General features: G+C 41.3%; 1 protein-coding gene across 1 annotated transcript in view; it reads left to right on the top strand.

The window, feature by feature from the left end:
- The window catches only part of LOC117513083 (formin-like protein 13), a 125,044-nt gene that overhangs the window by 64,939 nt on the left and 42,955 nt on the right, over positions 1-17,150 (top strand). Inside the window, exons 9-11 of the mRNA XM_034173407.1 lie at positions 6,592-6,703; positions 8,274-8,364; positions 10,359-10,445. Of these exons, the coding sequence (XP_034029298.1) occupies positions 6,592-6,703; positions 8,274-8,364; positions 10,359-10,445 (290 nt within the window). The remainder of the gene's footprint in view (positions 1-6,591; positions 6,704-8,273; positions 8,365-10,358; positions 10,446-17,150) is intronic.

The raw sequence follows: 17,150 nt of genomic DNA, 5'->3' as shown, positions 1-17,150 counted from the left end.
TACTGCCACCTTAAAGGCCTGTGGTACATAACCAACTAACAAAGATAGATTGATCATATTTAAGATTGAAGCATTAAATAATGGTAGGGCTTCCTTGAGCAGCCTGGTAGGAATGGGGTCTAATAAGCATGTTGATGGTTTGGATGAAGTAACTAATGAAAATAACTCAGACAGAACAATCGGAGAGAAAGAGTCTAACCAAATACCGGCATCACTGAAAGCAGCCAAAGATAACGATACATCTTTGGGATGGTTATGAGTAATTTTTTCTCTAATAGTCAAAATTTTGTTAGCAAAGAAAGTCATGAAGTCATTACTAGTTAAAGTTAATGGAATACTCAGCTCAATAGAGCTCTGACTCTTTGTCAGCCTGGCTACAGTGCTGAAAAGAAACCGGGGGTTGTTCTTATTTTCTTCAATTAGTGATGAGTAGAAAGATGTCCTAGCTTCACGAAGGGCTTTCTTATAGAGCAACAAACTCTTTTTCCAGGCTAAGTGAAGATCTTCTAAATTAGTGAGACGCCATTTCCTCTCCAACTTACGGGTTATCTGCTTTAAGCTACGAGTTTGTGAGTTATACCACGGAGTCAGACACTTCTGATTTAAAGCTCTCTTTTTCAGAGGAGCTACAGCATCCAAAGTTGTCTTCAATGAGGATGTAAAACTATTGACAAGATACTCTATCTCCCTTACAGAGTTTAGGTAGCTACTCTGCTCTGTGTTGGTATATGACATTAGAGAACAGCCTGTCCAGTGGACAGATTCAGACAGACAAGTGCTTCTGTGGATTGTTCCTCAAAAATACCCTCTCCTCCACTTTTTTTCCTTTTTTTGAGTGATGGTCTTCACTTTGAAGGCTTTTAATTCAAGTCTTTTTATGGTATCATAAACACACCATTGGCCATGGTTAGTTCATTACCAGAAGAAATGTTTACACGTGGTTATGTCTTTACTGGAACTGGATTTGTGTCCAAGTCTACAGTCAGATTTGATAAAAATTAAAAACATGTTTCTGGTGACAGTTCAGGTTGTTTTTTGTCTCATTGTAACTTTTATTACATATTATCTAAGTCCTGTGTTGGCCTGGAGGACAGCTGGTTGGACTGAGTTGATTATGGATGACGGTCCTTGATTCATCTAACCTGCGATGGACAGGTGTCCCACCCAGAAGGAACTCCCCATCGATTTAACTCTGGAGTATCTGGGGATAAGCACTGACCCAAATGACTTCAGCTCTTCCTGACAGGAGTTGGACAACCAAAATGTAGACGGGGGTTCGATTTGAGGTCTGGAAGGCAGGCTACTTGTTGGTGTCCCTGGACAAGACACTTTATCTGCATTGTCCTAGTTCACTCAGCTGTAAGTAGGTGCATTGTTTGGGGGAAGTAACTTGTGATGGACAGGGGGTCTCATCGTGGTGTTCAGGTATAAGTCCCGGCACCATTAGGGGGCCTTTACAGGACTTATGTGAATGAGTGATTAATGTCTAATCAACTCTGGATCTTCCTCAAACTACCCCCCCCCCCCCCCCCCCACACACACACACACTTCTATAACATTTTGAGACCGGGTGTTTTTCACCAGCATCTACATATCTGCTTGAAGTGATCCATATGGGTGATATTTCTGGATTTGGAGGGCAAAAACGTGTTGCCACAGTCATGCTAAATATTTATTGTGAAATGAGTTTACTCCATCCACAAACACCAGGGGGCAGCACCACATTAGAAGACTCAAGGCTCTTTAGTTTTTATTCAACAGACCTGTTTGTGTTGCCCTTTTGTTTTGCTTGTTTTTTAGGGTAACACTTTTGATTGGCATGGTGTCAAAGAGCACAGAGAGTTTATTCTTATGTTTGCCTGCAGGGGGCAGTGTGTCACTAAAACAGCCATCCCATAATTGACCCTGCAGAGCAGAGCTTTTGTCAAGTGTAACATGTTCTGTTTTCCTTCTAATGACTTTTCACTTTTGATTAACTGCGTGTATGAAACATGTATATTTCAAGACTCACACTAAGGGAGAACATTCCAGAAACGTCCCCACCCGGGCTGCTAAACGCAATCAGCATGAATGTGCAGACTGGCAACATAATTAGAGTGCACATGATCATCAAATACGAACAGGGGATGAGAACGACACAGGTTTTCTGTCTGATACCAAAGAATTTGGAATTCTTACTTTTCTCCTGACCTGGAAACTTGTTTTTTTTTTTTGTCAGCAAAGTGATCAAAGCCTGTAGGCTTCCCAAGGCCACGGATTATTGTGCTGGAAGCTTGAGAGAGAGAGAGAGAGAGAGAGAGAGAGAGAGAGAGAGAGAGAGAGAGAGAGAGAGAGAGAGAGAAACAATTAGGAAATCTGAAGAACAAGAGAAATCCTGATTCCTGCTGTTGCTCCAAAATGGCACATGCTGTTAAAAACAGGGGCTTTGAAGGAGGTTCCAATCAGCCTTTATGTCATAAGAGCTTCAGATCAAAATACAGAAGAGTCCCTTTAGATTCAGTTTTCATTGAAGCTAGACATTTAAAAAAAAATTAAAAGCTTTTGTGCACCCCCCCCCCCCCCCCACACACACATATTCTGTGCTTGTCTGCATGTTTTCACCAGAGAGCTGACTAAATTTATGCTGTTTATTCAGCTCATATCTCATATTTTGCCACATTTATTCATCTGATGCTATTACACAGGGAGTCGGCATGCATGCAAAAATCTGGCATTGTTGCTGCAGAATAGTCCAGCCCAGAGCCAGACTTCACCTCAGGCTTGTAATATTGCAAATTTGTGATAAATAATTAGAGAAAATAAATCAGAAGTGAAATATCAAGCGGACATATCTACAGGAGAGTACAGTTAAAAACACAGGGCCCTATCTTGACGATCTATGATCTAAAGCACATCCCACAAATACACTTGGGGCATCTCCAAATCTACATTCATAGCACAATATCAGAGCACAAAAAAGGGGGCGCAGTGTGCACAAGCATTCTACTTAGTCATCTAATTAGTTGTGAGCTTGTTTGGGGAAAAATATGAGATAAACCAATCAGCATATCATCTGTCATTCCCTTCAAAACACAAGCATGTTAGGTGCTGGCTGAACTCAGGGATGAGAGGTTTGGTGAAGAAAAATGAAACACATATGAAGTGCACGAGTGAAAACAGCATGCAAAAGAGACACGTGGAACACAAACAGCTGGATGGGATGCGTTCTGCTGCGCACTCGTCAAGACATGGAGTGAGTGAGTTTGTCTTTTTCCATTAGAGTTTGTAATGTATTTTGTATATTATGTGTGCACTGATGTGTTCATTCACACTAATGGGTCTGATCGTCTGTTCTCTCTGCAACACGCTGCAAACGTAATATGTGATGAAGTAAAATGCAGTACTGTGCCTTGAGATTCATTCGCTGTTTCACAGTTGTGAATCTCATGCCATCTCGCGGTCTGTGACTCATGCAAGAGGTCAGTTTCAGCAGAGTTCCGGTTCAGGGCACCATGTAAACAAACCTCATGAAGTATGGACAACATTGGGGCATGGCAGAAGTCCATCCCAGGTGCTAAACCTCCTCTAGATAACCCTCTCAACTTGGAAGAACGTGTCATCATCACAATCACCCGTGAACTTGCTGGATCAAACCTATCCACATCCCCGCTAGCCATTGCTTACATGCGCTGTGAGACGCCCGAACTCTGCTGGTGCTGCGGTGCATTCTGGGAGGTGCAGGGGGCCGCCAGGGGGATTATGGGAAACGTTAAAGTCTCACCCACCACTGTGAGTTCTATGCTAATGCTGGCATGCCTTCTTTGACTGTAAGGTGATATACACACATCGGAAGACTCTGGTTTACTAGGCTCTTGCTGGGCTGGTTGCAATTTATTTATCCAGTTTACTTCGGAGATCTGAAAGCTGTTATACTTTGCACTCGATTGACATGTTGTGCTTTTGTGTACCTCGTGTTTGCACTGAAATGAGAAAGAAAGCTTTTGGTTTTTCTGCTCCCTCAAAGTGGAATGTCCTCTAATCTGAACTGAAACTGTCCTGGCTGATTTCTTTGAACACCTTCTGCTCTGCTTTAAGAGCCTGTGAATAGAATTCTTATGCACAGTGCCTGTGTTTCTAAATGTTAATTTGTTTTATCCTATGTATTGTTACACTGACCAAGCTGATCATTGTATATTGCTTTCATTTGTTTTTAACGTTCTCCCGATGATGTCTATTATGTTTAGATGATGTCTATTATGACGTGTGCTGCTGCCTTTCTTGGCCAGCTCACCCTTGTAAAAGAGGTTTTAATCTCAATGGGCTTTTTATCTGGTTAAATACAGGTTATTATAGTTGCCTTTACATTCCGCAGCTTCTGAGTATTTTAGGGTCACTGGACACCTTTGACTTGATCTTTCATGCCCGTGTGCCGTCATACTGCACCGCTCGTCCGAGTGTTTGTCCAGCTAAGTGTTTTTTTTTGTTGTTTTTTTTTAACCTCGAGGGCCCTGCTGCATTCTGCTTCTTTATTGACTGAAAATGTCGGCTTGCTAATTAAAAGTACACCTGTGGCTGCCTGAGCATGTTGGAAACGTTCTTTGTCTCCATACTGCAATTTGCCAGGGCGATACTTGGTTTGACTGATTGCCCGTGACTTTATTTGCATTAGTACTGGTGCTTCTTATCTTAATTTATGGTACTGAGACTTGGACATCAGTCAGTGTGATGAGGTGTGGACTGGATGTCTCTGGTACATGGTGTCCACAGAGGATTTCTGGACACCACTGGAATGACTTTGTATCAAACAAATTGATACTTAAAGAGGCTCAGCTGAGGAAGATTAGATTAGATTAGACAGAAATTTGTTAATCACTTGGGAAGACTTCCTCAGGGAAATTTGAGGTTCCAGCAGCATTGTATAGCAGCACACAGGGTAAGAAGCACACAGAGTGTCAAAAGTGAAAGTGAAAAACAATTTGCAAATATAAATATAAATACGCAAATATAAATACCAGAAATGCTGCTCGCTACTGGTTTACTGGCTCCTACTGCTGCTCTCTTTCCCGTCCCCTGTCTTCCTGTTCCTCCTCCTCCCCCTGAGTGAGGAGTTGTACAGTCTGATGGTCTGAGGGACAAAGGAGTTTTTCAGTCTGTTGGTCCTGCACTTGGGAAGCAGCAGTCTGTGGCTGAAGAGGCTCCTCTGGTCGCTGATGACGGTGTGCAGAGGCTGACTGGCTCGTCCAGAATGTCCAGCAGTTTGTCCGGTGTTCTCTTCTCCGCTACCATCACCAGAGAGTCCAGCTTCATGCCAACCACTTGTATTGTGAGGATTAGTGATGACATTTTGGCCATGTTGTGTATTTCTCTCGGTATGATCCAGCACATGGGTGCCTCATTGTTGAGGCAAATGGGACGCCCACGTTTCACATGGGTGCAACAGATAAAGGATTTATTTTCAAGATATAGGATGGACCAGTTGTCTGCCTGGGTGGTTGCCTTCCAGGAACCAAGGCAGTTCTGCAGTGTGGTGGATGCAGTCATGGGTGAAACCAGCATATGCTTCCAGACTTGACTATAGTTTTTGTGTGTGTGTGTGTGTGGGGGGGGTAGTCTAAGACTGACTGTTGAGGACGCTAGCAGCACTCAACATTGTTTTAATGTCTGATGTTCTGCTTCTTCATTCTGAAAATGTGACACGAATCTCTCCGTCGGCTCTGCGGGGGGAATTAATGTCTGGGCTCTTTAATATCAAGGATTTAGAGATGTGTTCATTGCTGCTTTGTTCTTCCAAACTGCTTCTCATTTATTCCCACGTTGCCATGTGTAGATTTTCAATGAGTCAGATCATTTGGATTCTGTTATACCAAAGTTTCGCTTTTGTTTTGGACCAGTAATTTGGAATATGAGACTTTATGGGCCCCTGTGTACATTTAAGATGCTTCACGTTGTGCGTTCAACATTCATTATTAACATATAACACTTTATTTCCCCAGGAGGTAAATTAAGTGTTACAGCAGCACAAGAAACAAAGCAGAGCGGCAGGTAGGAATGAGCGCATAATAGATAAAAACAGACAAAACAAGCTGTCACATTGGAAAAGTAATGCTGAAAGAAAATGTTAGGCGCAGTTCAAAAATACGTAGTGCATTTACTTTGGACAGAAGTGCAAAGTCCTCACATTGAGATTTCATGAGCTTCACTTTGCACCCCTCACCAAAAAAAGAAAGAAAAAGAAGCAAGTTCTAAGCCTCCATTTAACAAAAGGGTATTGGATTTAATCATTTCAAACATGATTTCACCACTTCTTTTCTGCACACGTCTTAATGCTGCTGCCGTCTAATGAATCGTGTTTCACACAGCTCCTGCATAATGCAGGAGCTTCTTCTTCTTTTTTTTTTTTTCTGCAACACCAAAATATCACATCAGCTTTGACTTGACAGAATGCAAATTTGTGCACTCCCCTTAGGCATTTTGGGAGAATGTAATTAAGCAAAGGACCCTTTGTCTGCACAATGCCTTTTGAGTCATTTCATAAAAGGCTGTCTTTTAAAGATGAAAGCTTTTCACCAAGTGTGGAGAGTGTTGACTTCTTCTAATCTATTGTTCTTCCAGATATCTTTCTCAAAAGTTTTCCAGTGCAGCCGGGAGAGCTGAAGGACAAACTCTTCATTGTTAATGAGGATGATGGAGGCCTGTCTGATGAGCACATCACCTCTCTGAGGAGGTACGACTTTTTTATTTGTGGCTGGGAAACGTGCTCGTCTGTATGCGGGCCCTCGCTGTGTCACACTCGAGAGGTGACTGACATTTTTGTACACAAGTCTATGCGGCCTGATGTGCATTTTAGATTCCACAGACAAAATCCGTACGAAGTAGCAGCTCGACAAATCAACAAGGGCCGTGATTGAATGGAGCAGTCACTTCTTGCAAAGGAAGATGTTTGTGCAGCCGTGCATGCCGTCTGATACGACACAGCACATGCCAGAGCCTTTTAGCAGAGCAACTTTACTGATAAAAGTTTAATCTCTGGGTTATTTGCAGAGATGGAAACTACTGACATGCCCGCAGGACTATAACTCTGAAAGCATGTAAAAGGCGCTGCGATTTTTAGCTGCAGTTTACTCACCTACTGACCTCCCGGAAGGAAAAGGTGACCTGGTGCACTTTGTGTGCACGGTTTTATTCATTCTGTGAAAACACAATATATATTTTAATGTGGCATGGCGTAAGCCTGAGGAATACAATCTTGGAAGAATCTCTCCCAACAGGTGCTGCAATATTAATGACTGATGTTACTCCAGTGGCACAAAGGCTGCCTCATGAAAAAGTGAGCACTTTTGGTTTGAGGCCAGATTGCACAAAATGACAAAAAGAGGAAGTCCAATTTGAAAGCACTGGGTCAAGCGCGTGGCGGTAAATAGCTTTTCCCATCAGCCACCAGCTGCTTTTAAACACTTCACTTTCTCCAGGTTGCTTGAAATCTGTGCTGCAGTCAGGTACAGCCCACGTGGTAAAGGTCAAATAGGGAAATATGTGGAGCAAAAAGTAAAATAAAAACACAAAATAGAACAGATGGAGTGAGGAAATTTCAGCTGTGACATTTTTGACAGCTGGTGCCTTTCTCTTGGCATCATCCAGCACACAGACACGTCAATGTTGAGGACGCCAGCAACTGGAAAAGAACAAGGACACACCCACATTTCATCTGACCACAGCAGATAGATGTTGTTGTCGAGAGGTGGGGATGAGCCAGTTGTGTGACATGGCATGGCATGCTTCCACACTTGTCCTATCTTGTCCTGCGACCTTAACATTTTATAAACATTTCTCCAAATCAAATCAAATCAGTTTTATTTATATAGCGCCAAAGCCATACAATAATTACAGAAAAACCCCAATGGTCAAAACGACTCCCTGTGAGCAAGCACTAGGCGACAATGGGAAGGAAAAACTCCCTTTTAACAGGAAATCAAACAACAAACAAATCACTTTGTCCTTGGCTGACCCTTTTTTGTTCTCTTTGAGATATTTTGTTCACACACGGACAGACGCACAGGACCAAAAACAAAAGCCAAAATTTCAAAACACTTTTTCTATATTGTCGTTATGGGCTGTTGTGAGTGGAATTTTGAGGGAAAAAGGAATTTACTCAATTTTGAAATAAGGCTGTAACATAACAAAATGTGGAAAAAGTGAAGCGCTGTGAATACTTTCCAGATGCACCGTTCACGCATTATTTTGTTAAAGAAAAATACATTATCTAACGTGCAGTTTTGTTTGTTTTTGTGTCCAAGGTATGTGCCCACCACAGACGATGTGGAAAAGTACAAATCCCATAAGGGACCTGTGGAAGAACTGCACATTGTGGATCAGTACATGATGGAGGTACAGTTTTTAGCTCCTCAAGTCAAGCTTAAGTATAATTTTTCAGCCATAACTTTTAATCTTGAATCCCTGCAAACCTGATAACTCGGCCACGTATGCTGAGTGCTGGAGACTGTGAGGTGTTGGCAGGGACGAGCATAACTCGCCTCAGACGGTGGTTTGTTAGATGGCATTGGAGGTGAAGAACAGGAAGAGAGTGAGAGCAGAACCAAGGACCAGATAGTGGAAACTGAAGGAGGAAGAATGTTGTGTGAAATTTAGGGAGGAGGTGAGACAGGCAGATGAGGCAGGTGAGACTGCTGCAGATGTGGTGATGGAGACAGCTAGGAAGACACTGGGTGTGACATCTGGACAGTGGAAGGAAGACAAGGAGGGTTGTTAATGGGGTGAAGATATTTAGGTAACTATGTGGAGAAAGAGATTGGTGGAAAAGAATCATAAGAGAAATGGCCAGCCTGAGAAGAATATTTCTTTGTTGTTCGGGAACTTCTAGACAGTTTCTTTCCTGTCTTTGAGGTAGCAAGATGGTGCATTTTATGACAGATTGAGCAGAAACATGTTTAGTTGATCATCTTCCTCTTATGAAGAGGAAGAAATGATTACATGTTGATATTAATTAGAAACCGTATGCAAATTCTGGATAATTTGTGTTTCTTTCCCGCAGTGGGAGAGCACTTTTGTTAAACATTTCTTTTAATTAATCTAAACATCTTCATCTGATTTCCACAAATTGTGGTATAACGATTATCCTGATTAAAAAGAACTCACTGATCAGAACCAAGATAGTTTTTTTCACATCTTTTCCACAGTGAGATGAGACATTTTTGCTACATTTATAATATCCTGATACCTGCTGGTCACACATATCTCACATATCTCATGACAGGCATTCAACAACTGAAATATTGTGCACATCCTGCTCAGGATCCAGATGTCTTACTGTGAAATATAATCGTCAAAAAAAAAAAAAAAAATGTTGCTTTTTTGTAAGAAACCAGATTTGAAACATGCACAATTTAAAAGGTACTCATACCCAACAATCCTTTTTCATTTATTTGATGCATTAACTTCAAATATTCCTTTTCTGTCATGTGGAAAACAGATCATGTGGGTCTGCAGGCATTTTGTCTTTTCTCAGGTGACTTTACTTTTAATTATCCCTCGGACAGGAAGAGACGTTGTGATTATGTGATTTCTGAATAACTGCTTTCATTTCAGATCGTCTGCAGCAGGAGAACATTTTCCAACAGATAAACACATTAGTGATGAAGTCCTGACCTTTTCCTTAAGTGGAGCCATCATGCTGCACAGGTTTTCACAATCTTATGTGTAGGAAACGTTTTCCACGTGTTTTTTTTTTTCACATGGCGCATGTACATGCTCACAAACTGAGAGCTGAGAGATTTGATGAAGATCAGTATTAGTGAGACAAACTCAGCAAGAAACTTAATGACAATGTGATCACTCTAAGTTTAGCGGCAAATGTGCGATTACAGTTTCAGCTGAGAAAGGAATAAATTGACAGCAGTATGTTGGCGTGGGATCTGTCAGCCGCACATTAGAAGTTTAAAAGGAAGCCCCCGCCCCCAGACATAACCAGAAGGTTGCATGCTCGAGCATTCGAACACTAATCCTCATATACTCCCTTAACAATCTGTCAGGCCGGGTGCCCTTTTGCTTTTTGGAGAAGCTACATGAGAACGAGCAAGTTGAAGTGATTTATTAGAAGTGAGCAGCAACACAAAGGTCGACAAGGCAGCTCAGCCAAACGTTTCAAGGTGTTGAGCCTCCAGTTTGTCTGGAAAATCAGCCTGTCAGCCGGCTGGCAGTCGCTCGGTACCCTGATTTAATCTGAACTCTTCATTCTATAAAACAAGCTGCAGCCATCCGCCTGCATCTTCTCTAAGCAGCAACTGTTCCTCAGATAACTCTGATTAATGTCTTGGTAATGTTCTGCACCGTGATGTGATAATTAGCACACTTCTTTGTTGCAGATGTGCAATATTCCGTGCTTGAGCACGCAGCTCGACCTGCTGCTGACTCTGAGAGAGCTCCCGATCAGCATGCAAGACCTGCAACCTGTGAGTACACTCGACATTTGATTTGACTGAAAACAAAGGTCAAACTGGAAGGTCAACCTTTTTAAAGGGGTCATGATATACACATTTTAAACAAGTTTATATAGGTCACCAGTTGTCCTAAAAACAAGTCTTTAAGTTTGTAGTGGAAAAATACTCCAGAGATGCAAAGATGAGGGATCCGAACAACAAACAAATAAGTAAAAAAAAAAAAATCCTATTCTTATGTCAAGAAGAAACAGCCAGTTTCCTTGCCTGCTGCTTTAAGATTCTTTTTGCCAGCCCTGACCTTCTTCCCATTGATTGTATATATGCTGGACAAACCGTCCATGATGTCACCTGTAGGTTTTCTGAAGAGACCAAGAAGAGCTGTATTCAAGGTCAAAAACTGGGTGTGGCCATGTTGGCAGTGCTTACTCTGCCTACATCCTGGTAAAGGGGTGGAGTAAGGGTGAGAACTTTCATGACCTGGGCGGGATGAACGAAGCATGAATATACCCCCATCTCAGAGTTACAAAACTAACAGCTAACCATGGTTCGGATGTTTTATTAAAGGATATTTTTGGGGACTGGGTGGTGTTTTTCATGATGGGTGGCTGGATGTGGTTATTAAACATTATGACCAGCTTATTTCTTCAGTAATCATGTACTAACTGGACCTAATGCCATCAAGATACCGATAGTTGCTAAAAGTGTCAATGATGCTAGCATACAAAATTTAAATAACATAATTTCACTCAACAGAAATACTGGAGCACAGACATCTTAGATGATCTGCCTGGGCAATTAGCCGTACAACAAGCCATATTATTACAAATGCTCTGAAAGGATGGACACTGTCTCGAACAACAACTAGCAGCCACAGCTAACAGGGTCTGGTAGCAAGACTCTCTCACTCGGCCCAGCAGTACATACTAGCTATCGCTTAAAGTGACCACACCACTAATGATGCATAACGTAATGGCTTAAAATGTCTTAAACTAAGGCGTTAAAAAAATAATAAATTCACCCCATGTGCAGTTGTCATGGAGAGGGAAACTAGCTATAGAGACCGAATTTTTTTTTCTTTTTTTTGTACCAGGATGTAAAGTGACTTATTTCTCCTCTAAAGTTGGATGTTTTAACATGGGCTGGGAATCTGCTTGATTATGGTGTCAACCTCAAGCAGCCATTCACGGAACTGCAACGTTTTCCCTCTTCCAGGTGGCTCCATTTTTGACGGCTGGAGGTTGGGGCTTGCTTCTTTCTCACAGAGACTGTGTCACGCAAAGTACGGACCGGCCTGTTGGCCATGTTGTACAAATCATGGCACAGTCCAGATATGGACGTTTATTACTTATGTAACAAAAGTAAAAAAAAGAAGCTGTTTTAAGACTAAATTTTGCTTATAGCAGCAGAATTTGTATGACAGAAATCCCATTTTTAAAAAATACTGAAAAGGAAAGACATAGGTGTAGGGCTGTGTTTTCCCAAACCTTAAAAGTGCATAGTGTAATCATTAACACGTTCTTTCATTTTATGACTGCCTGGTCATATATTTTTAATGTTCTCAGGTGGGACCTTTTTTTTTTATTCTGCACTACATCTGCAGTAAAGAAACTGATCAGAACCACCTTCTGGTCTTAAAGATAGGTGTAGAATTGATATAAAACTGTATATAAGAGAATCAAATCAAATCAAATCAATTTTATTTATATAGCGCCAAATCACAAGAATTAACAGGAAGCCAATGAAGAGAGGCCAATATGGGTGAGATATGCTCTCTCCTTCTAGTCCCCGTCAGTACTCTAGCTGCAGCATTTTGAATTAACTGAAGGCTTTTCAGGGAACTTTTAGGACAACCTGATAATAATGAATTACAATAGTCCAGCCTAGAGGAAATAAATGCATGAATTAGTTTTTCAGCATCACTCTGAGACAAGACCTTTCTAATTTTACAGATATTGCGCAAATGCAAAAAAGCAGTCCTACATATTTGTTTAATATGCGCTTTGAATGACATATCCTGATCAAAAATGACTCAACGATTTCTCACAGTATTACTACAGGTCAGGGTAATACCATCAAATCACATCAAATCAATTTCATTTATATAGCGCCAAATCACAACAAACAGTTGCCCAAAGGCGCTTCATATTGCAAGGCAAAGCCATACAATAATTACAGAAAAACCACAACTGTCAAAACGACCCCCTGTGAGCAAGCACTTGGCGACAGTGGGAAGGAAAAACTCCCTTTTAACAGGAAGAAACCTCCAGCAGAACCAGGCTCAGGGAGGGGCAGTCTTCTGCTGGGACTGGATGGGGCTGAGGGAGAGAACCAGGAAAAAGACATGCTGTGGAAGAGAGCAGAGATCAATCACTAATGATTAAATGCAGAGTGGTGCATACAGAGCAAAAAGAGAAAGAAACACTCAGTGCATCATGGGAACCCCCCAGCAGTCTAAGTCTATAGCAGCATAACTAAGGGATGGTTCAGGGTCACCTGATCCAGCCCTAACTATAAGCTTTAGCAAAAAGGAAAGTTTTAAGCCTAATCTTAAAAGTAGAGAGGGTGTCTGTCTCCCTGATCTGAATTGGGAGCTGGTTCCACAGGAGAGGAGCCTGAAAGCTGAAGGCTCTGCCTCCCATTCTACTCTTACAAACCCTAGGAACTACAAGTAAATAGGAAATAAATGCATGAATTAGTTTTTCAGCATCACTCTGATTTTGTAGAAAAAAGCAGATCACAGACATGACACAAAACTAAAGTCATTTCAAATGGCAACTTTCTGGCTTTAAGAAACACTATAAGAAATCAGGGAAAAATAATTGTGGCAGTCAGTAACGGTTACTTTTTTAGACCAAGCAGAGGGAAAAAAATATGGAATCACCCTGTAAATTTTCATCCCCAAAACTAACACCTGCATCAAATCAGATCTGCTCGTTAGTCTGCATCTAAAAAGGAGTGATCACACCTTGGAGAGCTGTTGCACCAAGTGGACTGACATGAATCATGGCTCCAACATGAGAGATGTCAATTGAAACAAAGGAGAGGATTATCAAACTCTTAAAAGAGAGTAAATCACGCAATGTTGCAAAAGATGTTGGTTGTTCACAGTCAGCTGTGTCTAAACTCTGGACCAAATACAAACAACATGGGAAGGTTGTTAAAGGCAAACATACTGGTAGACCAAGGAAGACATCAAAGCGTCAAGACAGAAAACGTAAAGCAATATGTCTCAAAAGTTTACGTTGATATTTTGGACACTTTTCTTATCCCATCAATTGAAAGGATGTTTGGGGATGATGAAATCATTTTTCAAGATGATAATGCATCTTGCCATAGAGCAAAAACGGTGAAAACATTCCTTGCAAAAAGACACATAGGGTCAATGTCATGGCCTGCAAATAGTCCGGATCTTAATCCAATTGAAAATCTTTGGTGGAAGTTGAAGAAAATGGTCCATGACAAGGCTCCAACCTGCAAAGCTGATCTGGCAACAGCAATCAGAGAAAGTTGGAGCCAGATTGATGAAGAGTACTGTTTGTCACTCATTAAGTCCATGCCTCAGAGACTGCAAGCTGTTAGAAAAGCCAGAGGTGGTGCAACAAAATACTAGTGATGTGTTGGAGCGTTCTTTTGTTTTTCATGATTCCATCATTTTTTCCTCAGAATTGAGTGATTCCATATTTTTTTTCCCTCTGCTTGGTCTAAAAAAGTAACCATTACTGACTGCCACAATTTTTTTCCTGATTTCTTATAGTGTTTCTTAAAGCCAGAAAGTTGCCATTTGAAATGACTTTAGTTTTGTGTCATGTCTGTGATCTGCTTTTTTTCTACAAAATTAAACAACTGAATGAACATCCTCCGAGGCCGGTGATTCCATAATTATTGCCAGGGGTTGTAATTGTTAACACTCTTACAGAGAACTGTTGTTTCTTGCCACTGTTGACTTCAGGCTGTGAAGATATTGCAGTCGGAAAAAAAAAGAATCCCTCCCAGTGACTCACTTTCTTATTTTTTTGTGTGATTCTCTCAAGCTTCTGTTTCTTTCAGCATCACTGATTCAATACTAATCTGCTGTCTGCTGCCCGACACTGAAGACAAACAACAGATAAGAGCGATGACACTGTAATCCACTGAATAAGACAATAATTCATCTTTGTCTGCAGCGTATAGACCAACGTATTGTCCCCACTGCATAGATTTGTAAATTTGCTGTTTCCATTTTCAGATGTTTCGCTTTCTAATAAAAGCGTGTTGTTGCCACACCGGAGTGGATTGAACAGTATCACATTATAACATAAGTTTTATTTCAAGATGTTTTTCATGTAGTATTGTCACATTAAACTGAGATATCATCATATTATCATAACATACAAATGACATTATACCATGACAATGTTATGTTTTTTCCCCACATAAAAAATACAGTTTAAATGTTAATGCAATGTTTTCACATAAAAAAGAGCTAATTTTATGTTACATTAAGATATCATCATATTACAGCATACAAACGTACTTAACATTTTGACCCCCTTACTCCATACTCCCGCAGTATCCCTCAGTGTACACAATCATACACCTTCTCCAAGTCCTTTTTTTAGGAATCCGCTAGCTTAGCGCAGCTACTAGCTCTTAGCCGGTTTAGCATGGCGGCTTCTCCTGTCTCTCCCGCACTTTTCTGCTCTGGGTGTGAAATGTTTAGTTATTCATCGGCCTCCTTTAGCAGTAACGGTACTTGTAATAAGTGCAGCTTATTCGTAGCTTTGGAGGCCAGGCTGGGCGAATTGGAGACTCGGCTACGCACCGTGGAAAATTCTACAGCTAGCCAGGCCCCTGTAGTCGGTGCGGACCAAGGTAGCTTAGCCGCCGTTAGTTTCCCTCTGGCAGATCCCGAGCAGCCGGGAAAGCAGGCCGACTGGGTGACTGTGAGGAGGAAGCGTAGTTCTAAACAGAAGCCCCGTGTACACTGCCAACCCGTTCACATTTCTAACCGTTTTTCCCCATTCAGCGACACACCTGCCGAGGATCAAACTCTAGTTATTGGCGACTCTGTTTTGAGAAATGTGAAGTTAGCGACACCAGCAACCATAGTCAATTGTCTTCCGGGGGCCAGAGCAGGCGACATTGAAGGAAATTTGAAACTGCTGGTTAAGGCTGGCTGTCTGAGTGGTGTCCAGAAAATGAGGTGGGCTTCATAGATAATTGGCAAAGCTTCTGGGGAAAACCTGGTCTTGTTAGGAGAGACGGCATCCATCCCACTTTGGATGGAGCAGCTCTCATTTCTAGAAATCTGGCCAATTATCTTAAATCCTCCAAACCGTGACTATCCAGGGTTGGGACCAGGAAGCAGAGTTGTAGTCTTACACACCTCTCTGCAGCTTCTCTCCCCCTGCCATCCCCTCATGACCCCATCCCCGTAGAGACGGTGCCTGCTCCCAGACCACCAACAACCAGTAAAAATCTATTTAAGCATAAAAATTCAAAAAGAAAAAATAATATAGCACCTTCAACTGCACCACAGACTAAAACAGTTAAATGTGGTCTATTAAACATTAGGTCTCTCTCTTCTAAGTCCCTGTTAGTAAATGATATAATAATTGATCAACATATTGATTTATTCTGCCTTACAGAAACCTGGTTACAGCAGGATGAATATGTTAGTTTAAATGAGTCAACACCCCCGAGTCACACTAACTGTCAGAACGCTCGTAGCATGGGCCGGGGCGGAGGATTAGCAGCAATCTTCCATTCCAGCTTATTAATTAATCAAAAACCCAGACAGAGCTTTAATTCATTTGAAAGCTTGACTCTTAGTCTTGTCCATCCAAATTGGAAGTCCCAAAAACTAGTTTTATTTGTTATTATCTATCGTCCACCTGGTCGTTACTGTGAGTTTCTCTGTGAATTTTCAGACCTTTTGTCTGACTTAGTGCTTAGCTCAGATAAGATAATTATAGTGGGCGATTTTAACATCCACACAGATGCTGAGAATGACAGCCTCAACACTGCATTTAATCTATTATTAGACTCAATTGGCTTTGCTCAAAATGTAAATGAGTCCACCCACCACTTTAATCATATCTTAGATCTTGTTCTGACTTATGGTATGGAAATTGAAGACTTAACAGTATTCCCTGAAAACTCCCTTCTGTCTGATCATTTCTTAATAACATTTACATTTACTCTGATGGACTACCCAGCAATGGGGAATAAGTTTCATTACACTAGAAGTCTTTCAGAAAGCGCTGTAACTAGGTTTAAGGATATGATTCCTTCTTTATGTTCTCTAATGCCATATACCAACACAGTGCAGAGTAGCTACCTAAACTCTGTAAGTGAGATAGAGTATCTCGTCAATAGTTTTACATCCTCATTGAAGACAACTTTGGATGCTGTAGCTCCTCTGAAAAAGAGAGCTTTAAATCAGAAGTGCCTGACTCTGTGGTATAACTCACAAACTCGCAGCTTAAAGCAGATAACTCGTAAGTTGGAGAGGAAATGGCGTCTCACTAATTTAGAAGATCTTCACTTAGCCTGGAAAAAGAGTCTGTTGCTCTATAAAAAAAGCCCTCCGTAAAGCTAGGACATCTTACTACTCATCACTAATTGAAGAAAATAAGAACAACCCCAGGTTTCTTTTCAGCACTGTAGCCAGGCTGACAAAGAGTCAGAGCTCTATTGAGCCGAGTATTCCTTTAACTTTATCAATCAATCAATCAA

Source organism: Thalassophryne amazonica, chromosome 6, assembly GCF_902500255.1.
Source record: "Thalassophryne amazonica chromosome 6, fThaAma1.1, whole genome shotgun sequence".
NCBI classification, from domain to species: domain Eukaryota; kingdom Metazoa; phylum Chordata; class Actinopteri; order Batrachoidiformes; family Batrachoididae; genus Thalassophryne; species Thalassophryne amazonica.
The sequence above is the reverse complement of the archived record's forward strand: the minus strand, read 5'-3'. Positions and strand labels throughout refer to the sequence as shown.